The 20830-nt window shown below is 45.5% G+C and overlaps 1 protein-coding gene across 2 annotated transcripts in view; it reads right to left on the bottom strand.

Annotated features, from left to right (window-relative positions):
- Window positions 1-20830, bottom strand: part of LOC146183534 (FK506-binding protein 15-like) — a 138827-nt gene that overhangs the window by 96423 nt on the left and 21574 nt on the right. For both annotated transcript variants that reach the window (XM_084609128.1, XM_084609130.1), the window contains exons 9-12: window positions 18942-19094; window positions 16105-16205; window positions 6285-6504; window positions 4237-4426 (exon numbers count right to left, since the gene is read on the bottom strand). In XM_084609128.1, the coding sequence (XP_084465254.1) occupies window positions 4237-4426; window positions 6285-6504; window positions 16105-16205; window positions 18942-19094 (664 nt within the window). The remainder of the gene's footprint in view (window positions 1-4236; window positions 4427-6284; window positions 6505-16104; window positions 16206-18941; window positions 19095-20830) is intronic.

Below are 20830 nucleotides of genomic sequence, written 5' to 3'. Positions count from 1 at the left end.
TTGGATCCCGCATATCCTTGGGAACAGTACCTAATTAAAGTAAGCAGATTCACTGACATGCCCACACTGACTTTCCTTCTCTACATAATCAATTCTTATAACTGCATAGACATTAATAGCAACGTCAAGGTACCTCGTAATGTCCTGCGAAAATAACGCGGCAGCAGTGCAAAGACGCAATATACAATTCCTCAGAAAACGTCAGGGTCGTTCTCGCATTCCCATGGCTTCTGCCGGTGCTAAAATGAGCTGGTGCATGATGTATAGCCTTTCTCTACAATTCACAGGTGCTTTCTTGTCCCAGAAAGGGACATGAACTCGTGATACATCTCCAAGAAAAACAGTAGCTTAGGCCATGATGTGCACCTTATGTAGAAAGCATCGTCTGTTCTTCCGCCAGTAAAAAACAAGGTCATTAGCTCTACTTCCTCGCAGAATACTTGACTATACAGATGACACCTGCATCAAAGCAGCGCTGTTTAAATGTCAGCTGGTATTCTTACGCAAGATGCACAACAGCAGTCCGCACTGCGCACCGGTGCGTTCCGAAGGTAAACAATGATGGTCGTCCTAGTGGCACCACCTGTTGCAAAAGAGTTGAACTACTCGCTGTAAACGGTCTATAGTTTTGCTGGGACTGTGTTCAACACCAGGCCCTGATATGAGGCGAAACAATACGGCAGCTACCACAAAGTTCCAAGAGAAAGCACTCCCATACTCCTGAAATTACTGCTCACTCACCTTTTGGGTTAAGATACCCAATTTCCTAAAAAAAAAAAACCCTAAACACTGCCACCCTCCCCTCCCAAAGTTTGTGTTAGCTTTGAAACCTTCAAAAGAGGCTCCTTCAAAAATGTCTGATGCCCATGGATGACCCATCTCTGAATGCTGTCGGAGACACTCATTTTGAACAATAGAGATCCTACCATCACTCCTATTACTCATCAAACTTCAGTGGTAAGATGGGGGAGGGAGTTTTAGTTTTCTTAAAGAGGGCAGAAAACTATGCTGGGATGCTGACTGCCCCAGTAAACAACAAATGGCAGGAGTAGAGATTAAGTGGGGAGTAGCAGTAGATGTGAAGAACAGTTTAGTGGCGAGATAAGGGGAACATAAAGATGAAGTTGATGTTTGGGCACCTAAATAAGTTTGGTTTGGTTTGTGGGGTTTAACGTCCCAAAGCAACTCAGGCTATGAGAGACGCCGTAGTGGAAAACTCCGGAAATTTCGACTACCTGGGGTTCTTTAACATGCACTGACATCGCACAGTACACGGACGTCTAGCGGCCGCCGAGGCCGGGATTCGATCCCGCAACCTTGGGAACAGTAGTCGAGCGCTGTAACCACCACCCCGGCGGGGTGCACGATCCTAAATGGGTAGGATGGAAACAGCTCATTAACAATCAAAGAAAAAAATTGGTCCTCTGCCTGCCAAACAGACCAATTTTTCGGACCCTCTGGGGAATGCAAAAATGTCCGAAAAAATGAATGCATGAAAAAGACGCACCATTTTACACATATTTCTTGGATCAAAACAGTCAAGGATGAGGTATTAGGCTTCCGAAACACCAAAGCATGAAAAAGAGCCGTTCAGAAACTCAATGCAGCCGACAGCCTGTTTATTATGCACGTGTCGTCACGGCAGCCGGCGTTACTGTTTCAGTGTCAAAGAACTTGTCGAACCTTGTTTGGACGGCATTCCGCTTCCATGCGATCATATTCGCCTCGATCTGAGCAAGAGTCATGTCAGCGCTGTACACCGATGAAAGCGTGAGCAATGCTCGCGTCAACTCGGCGCGCGTAGGCGGTGCAGACGGCTCCTCATTCTCTACATCGGATTCTTCCGAATCCTCCACAACCTGACGGACTAGCTCCTCATCGGTCAGTTCTGCACAGAAGTCGAGCTCGTTGTCAGCGTCGACAAACTGTTCAAAAGTTATTTCCGTCGGTATGGAAATCCCAGCAGAGCGGAGGTCGTTGATCGCATCATCCATGGGTGGGCACATGTCAATCACGTCACATTCAGGCAAGTCTGCTGCCTCTGGTGAGTGCAAAGCCCGCGTGGCGAAAACAATTGCAAATCGTGTCTTCCTTCACTGTCTTCACTGCGTTCGCAAGCATTCCAACAGCAGACCGAAGGTCAACGTCGTGGCCTTTGCCGCTTTCTGCACACAACACCGTGAACGGTACAAAAGTTTCAGATTATGGATGACGCCTTGGTCCATCGGTTGGAGAATTGCAGTCGTGTTGGGCGGCATGAACTCCAGCTGTACAGCCTTCAAATTCTTGATGTGACCATGAGCGGCGCAGTTGTCAACAAAGAGCACGACATGTCTGTTCTGAAGTTCAAACTTCCTGTTCAACCTGCTGTAAGGAAGAAGATGATACAGCGCCGAAGCTAACGACGATGAAGACGCCGATCAGCTGGCGCGCGCACTGAGAGCTCGGACCGTCTTGTTCGGACGATATTGTGCCTCTCTCTACGATCGCCTTGTGCATATATATTGAAGAGGGGTTTATTGGAGTTATTCGGAGGACTGGAGACGGCGACCGGTGACACAAGGCGATTGTAGAGCGAGGCATATATATATATATATATTATATATATATATATATATATTGAAGAGGGGTTTATTGGGAGTTATTCGGAGGACTGGAGACGGCGACCGGTGACACAAGGAGATCGTAGAGCGAGGCACAATATAGTCCGAACAAGACGGTCCGAGCTTTCAGTGTGCACGCCAGCTGATCAGCGTCTTCATCGTCGTTAGCTTCGGTGCTGTATCATCTTCTTCCTTACACTGCGGACGTAATTCTTTAACAACTGCTGAGTGACCCATGCCTTTTTGTTGGCTTCGCACAACACTGGCAGCGATGCCCCTCAATAACTGCATTGTCGACGGCGCCGCTCTCACCACACACCTTCTTGAACTTGAGGTCATTCCGATGTTTAAAGTTTCTCAGTCACCCATCACTAAACTTAAAATCGTCAATGCCCATTTGAAACGTGAGAGTTTTCGCTTTTTCTTTCAAGACGCCGCAATTAAGCCAAACGACGAGGGCTTCCTCAAGCTTTGGGTGAACACCTTGGCTTGCATTTTTTTTTTTTTGGCAACAGATGGTTTTTCGGCCGCTTCCAGGATCTTACCCTTGTTCATGAGAAAATCCGAGGCTGTTTGCTTGGAAATGCCAAACTCCTTACCCACGTCAGCCTGTGATCGTCTGCTCATTACTTGTTTAATAATGGCGGCTTTCTTTTCCTTCATTAACCAACGGTACTGTTTTCCATGCTTCGATGCCATCGGCGAGGACGACACGGACGAAGTGGGGGCCATCGCGGGCAAGCAAAATCCTCTTGTTGCGAAGTGTCGAAGCACCTAGGCCTAGCGTCGCAGAGCACACTTGACACAATACGTAGCACATGGCAAAACCATGCACCAGCTTAGCGAAACACCATGTGGTCTGCGAAGAGTCTGCGCAACGGAAAGGCGAAACGGTCGCAGCGTCGATGGCACTTCCGGAAACTCCGGAAGAGGTGCTGGTGAATATAGCCAGAGTGACCAGACCAAATCGGTGTGTGACAGCTAGGTACGGGTTGTTCAAAGCTGTAACATGGTACGCAGACTGGGAGATAGCTAAAATGGCGGCTTTGTATGACGCAACTGCAGTTTCAGACCTTCCGTCGTGTCAAAAAGTCAGAAAAATTGGATGGCGGAGGGTTCGAGCGTCCGAAATTTCAAATGCCCTTATAGTACATTGATTCTATGGGGCTCGTGGCAGTGCCGCGAAGACGTCCGAAATATCGGGCATGTCCGAAAATTTGGGCGTCCGAAAATTCGGTCGTTGACTGCATTCATCCCTGTGCTTGCTAAACAATGGCTACTCAATTTAGAGGAATAAGGAAGTTGTCGCAGTGGCGCAAGAATGAAGACATGAGAAAAGCTGGTAAATGTTTCTAATTGGAAAGAAAATGCATTTACAGACGGAACAGCAACCAGTTCCTTCTACAACAGTGCCACTGCAAAAACAAGTTCAAGAGAGCCATAATAGCTGGTTTGAAACGAAAAGTTTGACCAAGCACCCAAGGACTTCTTTGATATTGGGTAGGCAGTGAGGCGAGCGGTAAGCGACCACCTCCTTCAAGAACATGCAAGCAAGCTGGCCCTTAAACTGAACCTGGCCAACTCTGAGGCGATTATTGTGCTGATGCCTATAGAACAGAACACTCGTGCTAACCTGGGCCATAAGTGCTGACCATGGGTCGCATTGCAGGCTGAATCGGAGTGGGCTGCGAAATGGTGTCTCCAGAAGACTGCTGTGAAAAGCTCCGTGGCTTCACTACTGGCTTGGGGGAACCTTCCCTTACAGCAGGCTGCGGCAAAGGCACTGTCGTTGGAACCTGCTGAACTGGTGGTGGCCGCTCATCCTGGAGGTCAAGAACCACAGTGAGAATAGATTCACTGACAGCACCCTCCATGATATGCACAGCTGCCCACATTCCAAACAACAAATGATGCAGATGGAACAGAGGCATTTATTTTAACCTCCAGTGGCAAGATGAAACTCTGATCGTACGTTGTGCAAACTTGTTCACAATGAATGCTGCTGCCTTCTGGGCACTGTACCTCTAGTTGAGCCCATTTACTACACAGTGAGAAAGAGCACTGCACAAGCGTTGATGGGGAGCCTCAGTTCGTAAGCTGAGCCAACGTTTCGACAAGGGGACTTGCTTTCGCCTGGGCCCACACGAAGACAAGACCCTTTGTTGAAACGCTGGCCAAGCTCCCCCTCAACCCTTGTGCAGTGCCCTTTCATACTGTGCAACAATCTTTTTCTCTTCTTCTAGCCTGGATCTATTTACTACACAGGCACTTCGCTCCAGACATTAGTAGCCCTTTCCATCTACGCGTCCATGGCCAGCCAGTGTAGTGCCACTTGTGTTAGAGGTGCTCTCGAGCAGAGGGGTGGTGGGAATCAGAAGAGGAAGAACACAACAGCAGCCGGATAAGTTGTCAGTGACTAGCAAATGAAGAAGAAATACTCTGAAGGAGCTTATGTATATAATATTAAATAGTATTTATCGTTTTCTCTGCAGTGCTTTATCCGAACTCGGCAATAAAACCTCAAGAAACTTATTCTGTAAACGCTGCTCAGCTTATGCTGAGCATGTTGCAGGTGCAAAATCCTGAACCCAAATTTAGAAAACACACGTCAGCATGCAAAGAATGCAGTGATACAGTGGAATAGAGTGATACAGTGCAGTGGACTACACTTCTACTCCGAATTAGCGAGGGTCGAATTGACAAGATTTTACAAAACTTCTTCAGAATTTAGCTGTCAACACAAAGATATACGACGTGGCCACATGCGTACGTGCTTTGTCCATTCTGCGGTGTTGCGCCAAGACGTGTTCAGCAGGTGACGCGTCTCTCATGGTACAGTGATCAGAAATGATTGCAGCATTGGTACCCGTTTGCCTTCTTGATCATTCGCTTTCACTCATTCATTGCGCCATGGCCAAATGCTGTACCTACGGGCCGCGCGCTGAACCACATTACATCCACTGATGCCACTGTGCTGGCTCTCGATACCATCAGAGCATTGCTTTCTTGCCTAACTAGCATTACCGAACATGTCGATTCCACAAAAGATGAGCCAGTTAACTGATGCTGACCGTTGTGAAATATTGCACCCAGTGAACACTGTTTGGAATCCGCGTTGGACTGGCCGCAAGCTCAGACACAAAAAAAATCCCATAATTTCCGAACATTCACATTGACCGAACATATACAATAAGAGCGTTGCGAATGGAATAGCAATAGCTATCCCACATCATTCCAAAATGTTCTTCTGAAACCTCTGGGAGCTGCGGCATGCCACCAGGCAAAAAAAAAAAAAAAAAAAAAAAAGATTCGTGTCACGCCTGCCTGACCCTTTGGCGCAAGCTGGTGCAGTTTGGGTCAATATGATGCCTTTGGCAGAGCATGGCGCAGAAAATTGCTTTCACATCAAAATGGTACAAATGGCGTAGCTGTCCCACCCCTGCAGCAGCAGCATGCCTTGCGCACCTTTCTTGTTGTCAATATGCGTCACAATGGCATAAGCCTGGTCTGCTTAGTGCTGGTATGAATGACAAGAATTAACTGCGAAATATGTCATGGTCCTTTACTAAGTGCCAGTGTCATCCGCCATGGTATATAAACGTTTCCAATAAAAAAATAACAGTTATCTGTCACAAGAAATGCAATGCACAGCTAATGATCTCCACCACAGTGTGAAATCACCTCCACTTCGGAGTCACTGCTAGGCTGTGCGGGCACAGCTCCAGGCATGGGCAGCATCTGGGCGCCTATCTTTGCCATGCGAGAAAGCAGTCGGGCTTTGTCACTCTCGCCAAAACTCGCTGTGGCCCCTGGAGCTGCAGGCGGAGCAGTGGGCGGCTGCTGCACGGACCAGTCCGGCGGTGCCGAAGGTGCTCGTGAACGAGCCGGTTCATCCACACTGCTGCTTTGAGGAGAGAGAGAAAGAAAGCCTGTAACCGTTCTTGGCTTAACTATAATGGAAGGGACAAGAAGGAAAGCATCAAGTAACTGTTCATATCATTTCAGGTGTCGAGAAGGCTGACATACTGAAAATTAAAAAAGAGAAGCACCCTTTTCACCTACGCTACTCCACCGTTCCTTTTCTTGCCCAATTTCAATACAATTAAACATATGCTCTTGATGCTACTGAATGGGCAATGCTTTGGATTTAGTCAAAACAGGAATTACGAGAGCTTTGTGGCAAAACCTAACACTCAGGCAACAATGAAAACAACGAAAGCAGGCTTTGTACACGTTTTAGTTAACTCAGTTTTTTTAATGCGCAAAGCAGTCCCAACATGGCTGTCTAACATTTAGCTTCAGTACAAACTGAACTGCGATGGTCGGGGACTTTACCGGTTAATACATGCACATCAACAAAACGTTGCAGCTGCACACAATCGGACAATTTCTTTGGGTACAATGACTCAGCATAGGCACTGAACAGAACTGACGTGGGGTGCAGTTGTTCCACACATTTGCTTGCATGAAAACAAAAGACTATGATGAGACTTCATAAAAACAAGCAGCAGAAAGAAGACAGCAGCAACAAAAGCCAGCTGCAGAAAGGAGATTAATGGCCAGAACAAACTGCCACACAAATGGCACAGCACTGCGTCTTTAACTTGACACCAAGAACAAACTAGTCTGCAGGTATCATTGTATTCTATTGTATTGTATTGGGTTTAGTGGCGCATAAGCGGCTCAGGCTATCATGCGCCAGGCACAAGGTTGTATCTTGAGTTTAGTGGAGTATATGTATTCATTCTACTGTTTCTTTAAAGCATTTGCTTCCTTTAGAAAGCTAAAAACGCATGACAGATCAACAGGACCATTTTCACCTAAAATCAATGCTGGATGGAACGGAATGCGCTCATTGTAAAGACTAGTAAAATACTTTTTCCTTTGTGTTTCAAGTCCTGTGCACGAAAATAAAACATGCTTTATGGCGAGTTCCTCTCCACATTCTTGACACAATAGTTTTTCTTTTCTCAACAAATATTATGCGTCAAGTGTGTATGGCCAATGCGGAGTCTGCATAAAATCACTTCTATGAAACGTTCTTGATGATGACATGATTTCCATTCCCCCAAAATCGGCTTCACCAACCGCAGTTTGTTATTTAACTCGCTACACCATGACGACTGCCATTTCTCCTTTAGTTTACAGCGCACTAGCGCCATGCAGTCTCTGTATGGAATACAGTCGAACCCAGATATATCGAAGTTTAGTTATATAAAACTCACGGAATATCCCTTTGAAAATCCCATGTAAAAGTATAGGAAAGCCGCGTCATATATCGAACTCAATTTCACCAGTTGTTCGATATATCGAACTCCACACCACGCACTCGAAAGTATGCCTTCCCAAAGACGATTGCATCCCCCTCGGCCGTTTGCCAAGTGACGTTTTCAAGCCCGCGCGGAAGGAATGACGGGACAGTTCAGCGACAACTGGTCTAGGGCAGCACCGCGCCCATTCGTTTCCGATGTGCCAGCACGCGACGTTTGCAAGCCGTGTGTGTGAATGAACCGGAGAAAACCGGTGGGAACGAGAGGGGGAAAACGCGGTAGAGCGAAGCGGAAGGGTGTGCCCATTCTTTTGCCAAGCTATCTCTCCTTCCTCACTCCTGGCCTTCGTTCACAGTAGCACGCGTTGCGCATGCGCCAAGCCAGCTCAGCCAGCGCCATCTTCAGACAGAACGTCGGACGCTTTCTCCAGTGTGGGTTGTGAACTCTCAGCGCGCGACAGCAGATATCTTTTGTTTTGTTTTTTCTTTTTGCGAGATTCGTCCATTCTTATAGTTGTGCTGTAAGCGCAGCGTAGTGTAAGATATAGCGGCTGCGGACGTTAAGAAGCGGCAGTTTTTTTTTTTTTATTGCGGGAGTCGTTTATCCATTGCATATATGAATCAACGAAAGCATGCGGTCAGCTGTGATCACGACACCGGCTTTTAGCATTCTTTGCTTCAAACAGTATTTGCAGCTAATGATTTTGTGGCAGTGAACTACGCACGCCCCAAGCACAAGCACGGCGTGATAAATCGAACCAGGCTTGTGCAATCAAGCCATCATGGGCACTCTGCCAAGTTCGCTCCCCGCCACCACAGGAGCTATCAAAAGATGATAAACACGCTGTGATGCTATCGCTGCGCAGCATCTTGGCACGCTGCCAAGAAATGAGCTGTGGATGAGACGACCGAAACGGAGTGGCGTGCGCCATCAACATGCAAGCAAAAACGCTCACGATTTCTGCCGCAGCGACACAGAAACCTTGTTTTGAGCTGCCGCGATGGCTCGAGTGGCGAGAGGGACGCAGTTCCAACAAGTTGGAAATTTTTTGCCCTGCCGCTGTCGCTGAGATCACTCAATCACTTGCATGTGAGCAAGCTGATTTTAACGCATTTTTTTTTTGTTTTTTCAAAATTCTCGGTGCAAAAGTGGAGGGTGGGTTCATTATGCGAGTGGGTTGATTACGCGACAAATACGGTATCATTTTTTCGCATCGTATGTGCCGTCGCAAGCCGATTTTTGTATATCGAATTACCGATATATCGAACTATTTCGCTTTTCCCTTCGAGTTCGATATATCCGGGTTCGACTGTATTTATGTTCTTGATCTGTTTGTCATGGGCTTGAGCAGTGCAAACGTCTGCTCTCTCATTGCCTCCAACGCCGACATGACTTGGGACCCAACAAAATGTTATGTCCTTGAGCAGAGGCTGCTGATATATTATGTATGATGTCTCCAAGTAGTGGAGCAACTGCGTTTTTGTGGTGAAGGGCTGCTAAAACACTTCAGTCTGTGTAAATAATACTATTTGTGATGTTCCAATTGGCTATTTTTCTTACTGCCGTAGCAAGTGCGTAACACTCAGCAGTAAAAATGCTCGCACACTGAGGTAGTCTTACTATTTTCTCCCATTTTCCTTCAACTACTGCACTTCCAACATGCTTGATTGTCTTGGAGCCATCTGTATAAAACTGTGTGCAGTTTGAGTACCTTTCTTTAAGAGCTAAGAATCCTTGCAAAATATGTTCATGTGGTGTTTTCAGCTTACAAAAAAAAACTGAGTCAGTGTGAAATCACAAACAATGGGGGGGCTGTACCATGGTGGTAGTGGATCGTGCCTTGATTTAATATCAGGGAGGGAATTTAGTATTCCCAGTTCTCGGCATTTATCCTCGAATCGGAGTAGCAAGGGTTTGATTAACTGGCGTCAATTGTTGAAAAACACTCTGGAGCTGCACTTTGTAACAAGAGGGTAGCATATATGTTTTGGTAATGAGCGTATTTTGAGGAGATATGAAAATGTAAGCATGGCTCTTCTGTATTCGAGGGAGGGCTCATTTGTTTCAACATAGAGACTGTTTATGGGAGAGGTTCTATATGCACCAGATGAGAGACCCAAACCCAGGTTGTGCACAGGGTCCAGTCCTTTTTGGTATGACGCTCTTGCAGACCCGTACACTACACAACCGTAATCCAAACAAGACAGTACAACAGAGTCATAAATGCTCAAAATGCATGTTCTATCGGACCCCCAGTGTTTTCTTGAAAGGACCTTGAGTGTATTTAGGGATTTGGTAGCTTTCATTTTAAGAGTATTGATATGCGACAAAAAAGTGAGTTTTCAGTCAAAAGTTATCCCCAGGAATTTGTGCTCATTTTTAACTGGTAATTCGGTCTCGTTCAGGTGCAGAGTGGGGTCAGTTTGTATTCCGTGTCTGAGCAAAAACATAACTGCCGCTGTTTTCTGTGGAGAAAACTGAAATCCATTTTTGTCTGCCCATGTCACTAGCTTATTAATAGTTAGCTGCACTTGCCTCTCACATGTTGCTACGTTTGAGGAGGTGCAAGCTATTTGAAGATCGTCGACGTAGACTGAGTACATAAAAGATTTTGGTATTACTTTGGAAGTGGAAGTCATTTTAACTATAAAGAGCGTTGTGCTTAAAATACATCCCTTCGGAACACCATTTTCTTGGGTAAATGTTTTTGACAGTGTAGTACCTAGACGCACCTGGAATGTGCGTTTGGATAGAAAATCATTCAGAACTTTCAGCATTCGGCCACGGATCCCTAAGTCTACTAGGTCACGTAGGATCCCAAACCTCCAGGTTGTGTAGCACGCTTTGTCTAGGTCACAGAAAACGGTGAGGCAGTGTTGCTTGTGTATAAAAGCCTCTCTGACTGTGTTTTCGAGGCGAACCAGATGGTCTGTTGTAGAACATGTTTTTCTAAAACCGCATTGGTTGATGTCTAAAAGTTCGCAAGATTCAAGAGTAAACATTATTCTGATGTTGAGAATGCTTTCAAAAGATTTGGCTAGGCAGCTGGTGAGGGCAATAAGCCTATACCTGCTTGGGAATGTCGGTGGTTTTCCTGGCTTTAGGAATGGTACAATTATCGCCTTCTTCCAAGCCTCTGGGAGTATTCCGCCAATCCATATTTTGTCAAAAAATTTGAGAAGTGCTTCTTTTGAACATTCGGATAGATTGGCGAGCATTTTATAATATATTCGATCAGGGCCGGGTGCAGTTTGTTTACCTGCAGATAAAACACTTTTTAATTCCTGAATTGTGATTAGGCTATTGTACTCCTCGTATTGGCCTCCGCTTGTGTTTTTCAGCAGTTGTTTTGTGCTTTAAGAAAGATTTAGTGTAGTGTGTGGAACTTGAAATTGTGGAAAAATGTTCCCCTAATATATTAGCTTGCTCCTCCATACTGGTTTGTACACCTGGGGCTGTCAGCAGGGGAAGAGTGAAGGGAGAGTAGGTGCCATTTAGTTTATTTACCTGCTCCCAAATTTTTTTGGATGTGACTAAACTATTTATTGAGGATATGTAATTTTGCCAGGATGTTTTTTCAAAGCTACGACAGATATGCCAAGCTTTAGCTCTGGCCTTTTTAAATATGATTAGATTTTCGTATGTTGGGTATCTACGAAAGACGCCCCATGCCTTATTTTGTTCTTTCTTTGCTGCCCTGCTTTCTTGTGTGTACCAATATTTATTTTTTCTTACCGCTCCCGAACTCTGAGGAATGGCAAGATGCGCGGCAGCAAGAATACAGGATGTGAAAGTATCACTGAGTTCATCCACACTGAGGCTATCTGAATATATTTCCTTCAGACGGGCTTCTGATTTAAACAATGACCAGTCTGCCAGGTGCAGTTTCCAATGGCGTGGTTTAGTAGAAATGATTGTTGGGGCGGATAAAAGGCTAATAACCACAAGCAGGTGATCACTCCCGTAAGGGTTGTCTAGAACATCCCATTTAAAATAGCTGAAAATGGAGGGTGAACAGAAAAATAGGTCTAAGCAGCTCATTTTTCCGTAGCTTGGCGAGCAGTACGTTTCTTTCCCGTGTTTAGAAGGCCCCCCCAGATGTTGTTACATAAAATAAAATATTCTAGAATACGACCTCTAGTATCGGTTAGTTCACTTCCCCAAAATGTTGAGTGGGCATTTAAATCACGAACTGTGAGATATGGTTCTGGAAACTGTTGCAGAAATTCTTCCAAGTCAGCAAGGGTTATGGTTAAATGTGGTGGTAGATACAAAGAGCATATTGTTAATGTTATAAACTGAACGACGGTTACAGCCACGGCTTCGAATTTGGTTTTTCGGCTAATTTTGCTAGTTGCAACATCTTTCATGACAGCAATTGCAACGCCTCCAGAGAGCCTTCCTGACTGCTCTCGGTCGCACTGAAAGACTTTATAGTTTTTCATAACACCTTTTTGTTGGGATCCTAAGTTTGTCTCCTGTATTACATAATGATACTGGGGAAAGTGAGCCTAAAAGATCTTTTATGTCGCTGTAGTTTTGAAGAAATCCATGAAAGTTCCACTGAATGAGGAACGCCATGTTTAACAAGTTATGGTGATTTGATTAAAAAAAGAAAACTTAAGTTCGTGGTTTGTCTGGTCCAGTTATGTTTTTCTCTCTTTTTTTTTCGTTCGAGAGAGCTATTCCGCCTCTGCAGCAGTGGCGAAAGAGGGGTTGCATCCATTGCCTGCTTGGAGGCAATGGAGGTCCGCGAATGAGACGCGGATGTGGGGGTTTCTGGCTTCTCCTGTTGGGGGGAAGCCGTGTGGGCTGCCACCTGAGAGGCTGGCGGGCCCTGTTTCTGCAATGGCAGGACAGCTCTTGCTGTTCCTGCCTGGAGCGGGATGGTCCTGCCCTAGGCTGTGCCTGGGCAGAGGCCAGGTCCTGTTGTGGTGCGCCGACCCCACACTCCACAACATTGGAATAGTTTGGTTTAGCAGTGAAAACAAATGTGCCCTGTGCAACAAGATAACGCTTATGTGCCTCTTTAAATGTTAGATTTTCCTTTACTTTTATTGCTATTATGTCCTTTTCCTTCTTCCAAGAGGGACATGACCGCGAGTATGCGGCGTATCCACCAGCACAGTTTGCGCAGTGTAGTGTGGCATCACACTCCTCGGATTTGTGGTCATTTGAAGCACATTTGGCACGTTTGTCAGCCATGGCAGCTCTGGGAGCCATGACCAAACTTTTGGCAGTTGAAGCAACGCATAGGGTTAAGGATGTAGGATCGGATGTCTACTTTGATATAGCCTACTTCTATGGAGTCAGGAAGCTTGCTGGAATTGAAGGTTAGGACTATGTGCTTTGTCGGCACATCTTGGTTGTCTTTTTTTTTTTTATTCTGTGCACTCTGATTACATTTTGTTCAGAAAGGCCTTCTAGTAGTTCTTCAGTGAGAGACAGGAAATCCTTCTCTGAGATCACACCTTGAATAGTGTTCAGCAAACTGTGGGCTGTGACTTATGAAGATTTGTATACTGGTCTCTGCTTTGGAGTTCGAGCAAGAGATCCCCGCTGGCCAGTTTGCTTACTTTACATCTGGGGCCTAGGATGTTTGTTAGAGACTTTGACACTACAAAAGGTGAAATTATCCGGGCATGTTTACCAGTGTTTTCACAGTGGATTACATGGTACTTGGGGAAGATTTCTTGTTTTGGGGAAAAGAATTCGGTTGTTACATCGGTCCGCCTATTTTTAAGGCGATCATTTGGTTTTGCTGAGGATGCCATAAAAAAAATATGCTGTTCGGCCACGGTGCCAGCCACCCACCACAGAGCCCAACAAGGGGACGGGACAGGAAACTGCGAACAAGTCCCGCCTCCGCCAGCTGTACACCATAACTATAATCTAATATGGGGCAACACCGGGTTGTTACTCCACGCAAGGTTAACCCTTGCCGCCGGGAAGTAAGGAAAAACCAAGAAGAGAGTAGAGGACAGGAGAGTTGTAGGGAAGAAGATAGGAAAGTGAAAGATGGAGGGGAGGACAGGAAGAGGCAACTGCCGATTTCCCCCGGGTGGGTCAGCCCGGAGGTGCTGTCTATGGGAAGCGTGGGCCAAAGTGGTGTGTTGCCTCCGCCGAGGGGCCTTAAAGGTCCAAACACTTGGCATCGGCTCAACCACCAGGATCCCCTTTTCCCCAGACAAGGCGATGCCCCGTACGGCTAAACGTGGGTGCTCGATGTCCATGGTATCACATAGTACACACAAACACCTGCTTTAACAGGTGCCCCCTGCGGGGAGTCTGCAGGTATCAACAGATCGCCACGTTCTAATAATCAAGGTGCTGCTTTCATTGAAAATAAAGCTTTTACAAGCTAGAAAATGTCGAGAAATATCAAACCAGGCATTGCCATCACCAGCCATTTAATTTCCGCAAGAAAACTGCAGTGCATCAGGACAGTTTTTCGAGCACAAATAGATCGCGAACACTAGGTTACACCGCTATTAATTTCTAAACAATGATGGCGGTGTCCTTATTTACCATGACCACACAAGCTCGAATCAAGATGCAAGAAAATTTTTAACTACAAATTTCCAGGCAATAAGCGCTTTCGTTGCTCACCAAACTAAGTAGCCAGAAATAGCCGTTGCATCAATTTTTACTAAGGAAAACAGTCAAATGGAGCTGTTACTTTAACGAGGAAGGGACAGCTGCATGCGAAAACCAAAATAGCTACTGTATGCCGCACCATGAGAAACATTGTCAGAACACCTACACACAACAGCGGTGCCATTACGGACTGGCCACCTAAAGCGTACAACGACCACCAACGATGAGGTTGGTAAGCTCCCCCAATGCCCCAATTTTAGGCAAATGAGAATTTCTGGCCCAGTGCACCTCCCGTTAATCACCCTAATGACCTTCCCTCCAGCCTCCCTTGACAGATTTACACGGCCACTCAAAGGCATGCCTCTAATTACTAGTGTCAAAAAAATTTGCTTAATATCCTTTATGGTAAAGGATGCATGCGAAAAGGCCTTCATAATAAGTGTGATGAAATCTAAAGCCATTCACAGGGCAGGGTTAGAACATTGCAACAATAAAAGAAAAATGAGAAGGTACAACAGTTACATGTATGAATTCAAGATAGGATGTGTGGGCCCAGAACTGTACAGCGTGGAAAGCTGGGCTGTTTGCTAACTTTAAGCATGACAAAACATGGCACCAGCACAGACAGACAAATACTGAGGTCTAGCAGACCATGCTGGTGATGTCATCAGTCCACAGCTCATCTCCAGTACTTGTCTGTTACAGTGGTAGCACCGTGTTATTTTCTCAGCATTCAAATAATTTGCATATCAGTAATCTGCCAATGAACAAACAGAAAAAAAAAAAAGCAACCAAGCTGAGTGCTTCAGGTAGAAATCTACAGTAAACTGCTTCATCACATCACAAAATGTACTAACGGTCAGCACGCTTTTGGCATTCTCTTCAACAGCTGTAGTTCTTTTGAAGACCCAGCAAATAAAAATGCTCACAAAGGAAAAACACATCTCATTGGCAGAGGAAGAGCTGGCCGGTTCATTTTCATACTTTGGCACTACTTCTCATCTAGTGGTTGTTGCAGCTTTTTGTTGAAAAAAATCTGTTACATACATAAACCAGTTACTCACTCTACCCTTTCAGCCACTGCATGGGGAGCAATACTGGGAAAAAAGGTATTCAAAGTTGACTATCATGTTTACTTCTGAAGGCATTATGTTTGTAGCCCTTGGAGTAATTTTGAAAGCAGCATTTCTTCTTCTTTTTGTGCACAGTGTCCTTTTTGAGCTGGTTGACATCTGATCAAGCCACATTCTGCGGATGGTCAGCTTGTAGAGCCTAAGAGCTCGGGTGCATGTCTGTGACCCCCTCTGCAATAAATTCACTCACAGGAGCCCACAGAGGCCTTCTCACCATTCGTCACAATTGGCTACTTTTGCTTTTAGCTTGAAAAATGTCAGCTTTCTACTGTATCAAAGCACACAGCATGCACCACTGCAGATGACAAAATGTTTTCCCTTATTACCGGGAAATTTCTGCAACAAAACATTGTCAGAGCATAAAAAAACAATCATACGAGCAGATGCCTCAAATTTGAATATATGTATATATATATTTTTTGGCACACTTTTTGTGACTTGAAAGCTGTGTCTTTCTTAAGAATACAGTGTAAGTATAGAAAAAAAAAAAGCACAGCTAACCCGTGTGAAGAGCTCCTTGCTTCTCTTTTGTCAGCATCCCCAGCTGGAACAGAGACAGGGGTGGAAGACCGCGGAGTGCTGTCCTTGGCTGCTGACTTGGGCTATATTTGAATAAAAGAAACAGGTCACAGAAAGCACTGAATGGCAACTTTTTTCTTTTCATTTTCAGACTCTGGGTCTCATAAAAGGCCAGAAATGGACAATTTCGGGTTAGTTCTGATCAGGTATACACTTACATTAATACACCTTAACATTCGATTCATTAGAGCAAATATTTTAGGCAGAAGATCTTTATTTTGCCTCTCACTTTCCAATTTCACTGCAGAGGTTGTGAACGCATATCAGAACTTGCAAACACCAGCGTAAAGGCTCCGCTCCATGCGGCACATGAGGGACACACGAGCGAGGCGCCTATGCGCCCAGTGCAAGCCCTGACAAGACTGGAAAAAGTATGCATCTCCATGGAACATTTCTGGTGCAAGCACTACTGTATCGGTCGACTGTGCGCACATCTCTATGTACCGCAGCACCGATGTCAAAACAAAAGCAAACAGATTGCAGAGATGGCGCGAAAGGCAGTTCCACAAGTCGTGAGAACTGCATCCTCTAATTGGTGCACGCGAGCCAGAAACGGATGAGCCTCTTTCGCCACTAGCGCGAGCGCGCAGCGAGCACTACAGAAATATTTGACGTGGTCTGCACGCGCCTCAGCTTGCGCCTGGCACCTCACACATGCGTAGACAGACTCAAGCATACGTTCGTGCACTTAGGCGCGCCGCTTGTACGCCCCATGAAGTGGGGCCTTAATATTTAGCACAACAACGAAGATAAATGAACCCAATGAAATCTAGAATTTTTAGTGGCTGCATTAAGAGCCCTTTCGTTGGCCCCCTTGGGCAGAGTATATCAAAGGCCGGGAACTCCTCATCAAATGATATGCCTTCTTTGCCCAACACAACGTGTGTTTAGTGACCACCTTTTTCTGTTCACTCCCTTCCTTTCACTGACCATTGCTTTGGTTGTTGGGTGAGTTCATTAAGCGACACACATAAGCAAAGAATCAGTTGCTGGTCAGTGCACTGTCCTGTCACTTGTGCACTCTCACCTGCCTCTGTGTGTGCATTGCCCATGCCAAGCCAACTAGCCCTAGAAACATTTTGTCAAAGAAAGCAAGCACCGTATGCACCAATAAGATATCTAATTACAAGTGATTCCCTTTCCTTGCTGTCTCTATTCTAATTGGATCCATTTTACTGATGGCATGAAGCGGCCTGCAAGATATTATCAAGCCCACTTTTCAGCAACATCCAGTGCATTGAAAAAGAACCATGTTTCAGTTCCAGATCAAGTTTTTTTCATCGAAGTATATTTAAATTTCCCAGGAAACCTCTCATCATGAAACTATCACAGAGGGCATAGCATCCAAGGTGGCACCTTTGCATAGCAATGACCCTGCGTAGCAATGGCACTGTTCTCAAGCTATGCAGTACTGACACTTGGCTTTGTAGGTGCAATAAAGACCACAGGGTGAAGATGGATTCATATGATTTGTGATCAATCCTCCACCCAGCACAGACAATCGAGAGGTTCCTATTCATACCTTGCGTTTTCACCATTGCTAAGGACGTTCAGGCTTTCTGGGCCATTCTTAAGGTACTGGACGTTTCTGGAACAATTCCTTGCCACCAGCAGCAAAGAGGATAGAGCTATCTCTTTAATGTGGTCGACATTTCCTTAGCTCTTCTCAGTGGCCCATAGTGCTTTGCACAAGCTACTAGCTTTTACTGATCTGAAAGCTTAGCGTGAAGACTCCTGTAACACTAAATACTTATTTCCAACACAGTAATGTATATAATGTACAGCCTTTGTCAAAAGTGTAGAGCCCAGGGGGTCTGCTTTTGAGCCGTGTAGTGGCGCTGATTTAGCGTTAGTGGAAGCCATTCCTATTGGAGAGGGTAGGGCAAAAAATCTTCTTACCATCAAGGGATTCGGAACACTGGCAATGCATTGCCAGCCGCACGAAGTGGCTCAGAAGCAGACCCCCTGGGCTCTACACTTTTGACAAAGACTGTACATTCTACATTTTTAAAATTCTATTTCTGGATAAATATAATACATACTTTTGTAGAGTGGCTCAAATTTCGCCAAGTACTTTTGCTTAACTGTAAGAAATATACATCCGATTTTTTTTTTCATGTCATTAGAAAGAAGATTTTATTAGCTGCACTTTGATTTACTACAATAAGCCCACATTTTTAAACTAACGGGTACATATATATTTTTCTACACACCACTCTGGAATTGCCAGTTTTCCCATGGTAAGGAAAGAACTGAATCAAGAACCAAAGTTCTCTTTTTGTCTTACTCCATTATCTCAGCATACCATTCTTCAAAATGAGTTGCCTTCTTCCATGCCAGATCAGCTAATGTTATCTTGTACATAATCAGTTTTCACCACAGGAGGGTTGATAGCCTAGTTTGATTCTACTGATCAGCTGCCTGCACTGAAGAACACAAAAACAGAAAGCTATGCACGCTTCCTACTTGTGTCAAAATCAGGTTTCATTTCCTTTTGTTTTTTTTTTTTTTTTTCCATTTATGAACCAAACAGCATTCTCTCCATACACTTTCACTACTGCTCCAAACATGGAGAGGTTCTGGCATAAAAACGCATGAGCACAGATAGGGAAAAAGCCGGAGACAGGTAGAGCCGCAAGCATCACTATGGAGACATTCAAATGAACGATGGATGGTTTCAATCATGTGGGGTTGTGAGGCTTCCATGCAAGCAAAGTGCTGCCCTACATGCAATGACCACAGAGGGCAAAATGACACACCTTGCCGACAGAGATGACAGTCACATCGTACACCAGAACGGAGTTTGGTGGAATCGTGGTCCCCGAGCCTTTCGACCCGTAGCCATGAGAGGGTGGCACAATAAGGAGCTTGCGAGAATTCTTCTTGCAGCCAACAAGGCCCTCCTCCAAACCCTGCAATGCCACAAAAGAGGAAACACAGAGAATTGTTGCATAAAAACAAACTGTGCATCAATACAGACAAAATAGAGGAGAAGCAACTGGTATCAACTAGTGGGTCACGCAAGCGAGTCAAACACACGGACAAATAGGAACCGAACAAAAATGGCAAAGCATAGTAAACACAAAGCAAGATGCACATTTGCAGAATAACATTAAATCACGCACTTCCTGCACTTGCAAGCCCCGCTTTACTGGTGCACGAACTATCGACACACGCAAGAACACAAAAGAACAACAGCACTTCTTAACTAAGATGACAGCTTGCATGCAAGGGAAACTAACTTCAATTCCACTGCATACAGTCGGTCCAAAGCAAAGTGGTTGGGTTTAAGGTGTTTAACATCCCAAAGCAGCTCAGGCTATGAGGGACACCGTAGTGGAGGGCTCCAGAAAATTTTGACTGCCTGGGGATCTTCAACATGCATTGGCATCACCTAGTACAGTTGTGAGCAGCCTTGTCTAGAGCGCGCCGACAGCGCTCTGTGGAGCAAGTCAGCGACATCTAACGTTAGGCTCTGGGTTTGAGCTATGTGTCCCGTGTGCATGCGCGGCAAATCAGAAGAATACCTGCTCATCACTTCCTCATCCAGCCCCCACCTTGCGAGTACCTTTCTTGCCGCTAGGGTCGCATTGCCTGCATCCGTGATAGGGTGCCTCGATGCGCGCCCGCTCTCCGCATTGAGGCACCCTAATTTGGGAAGTTGTGACGGTCACCAGAGTGTCGCGATGACATCGTACTTCTCGAATGTAACGAGACGGCCAGGCAAGCAAGCACGACTGATAGCGGATTAATGCGCGTTCCTGAATACACACCACTCACCACCCCTGTACTTTATCGTGAAGGAATTCAAGTTCCTATATCTGTAGGGATGCCAAATGCTGTGTCCCTTATAGCTTATAATCTGGCCCAAAAACACGCCATCAAATGAGATGCCTGCAACGCATGGTCCATAGTCGTAACCTTATACACACAGGATGAAAACAGGCACCAGACAGCTAACTAGGCCCAATTCTTGCACTTTTTGTTATGGTGTTTGTTTGAAATGCGCGATCATTCGCTATCACTTGCCACTGATTTGAACCGAGCGATCACCCAATATCACATTGTACTTGCCTAGCCGCTTCGTGATTCGCGCGAAATGTGTTGATTTTCAGGCTGCTGTTACATATCATTAAGCGCGTACCTGGCGGAATGAAGCACAATCACTGAATGGAAATGAGGCCAAGAACCCGCGAACAAGCACAGCTTTATTTTGGCCGCGCGTGCGCACGGGACGCATAACTGAAACCCAGTCTAACATTAGATGGCACTGACTTGCTCCGCAGAGCACCGTCGGCACGCTCTAGACAAGGCTGCTCACCACTGTAGATGGACACTTTGTGTTTTGCCTCTATCAAAGCACGGTTACCGTGGCAAGGATTGAACCCAAATGTATGTCATCACATCTTGCTTTATGCTTAAAGGGGCACAGTGACGTTCGTCAGGCCGCTAATTCCAGCCAACCTCTAGGTTCTTTATACCGTGCCGACGTCAGTTCAAAAAGAATTACAAAAATCAGCACACGGAAACGAGAATTATTCAGTTTATAAAATTCTAAATACAGTAGAACCTCGCTATAGTAAACTTGAATATAGTAAAGTGAAACTGAAGTCTCAGTTCAACTTCCATAGACTACATTTTTTCCCCT

This window comes from Amblyomma maculatum, chromosome 7 (genome assembly GCF_055883805.1).
Source record: "Amblyomma maculatum isolate TAMU_Amacu chromosome 7, ASM5588380v1, whole genome shotgun sequence".
NCBI lineage: Eukaryota > Metazoa > Arthropoda > Arachnida > Ixodida > Ixodidae > Amblyomma > Amblyomma maculatum.
This window is presented reverse-complemented; position numbering and strand designations above follow the sequence as displayed.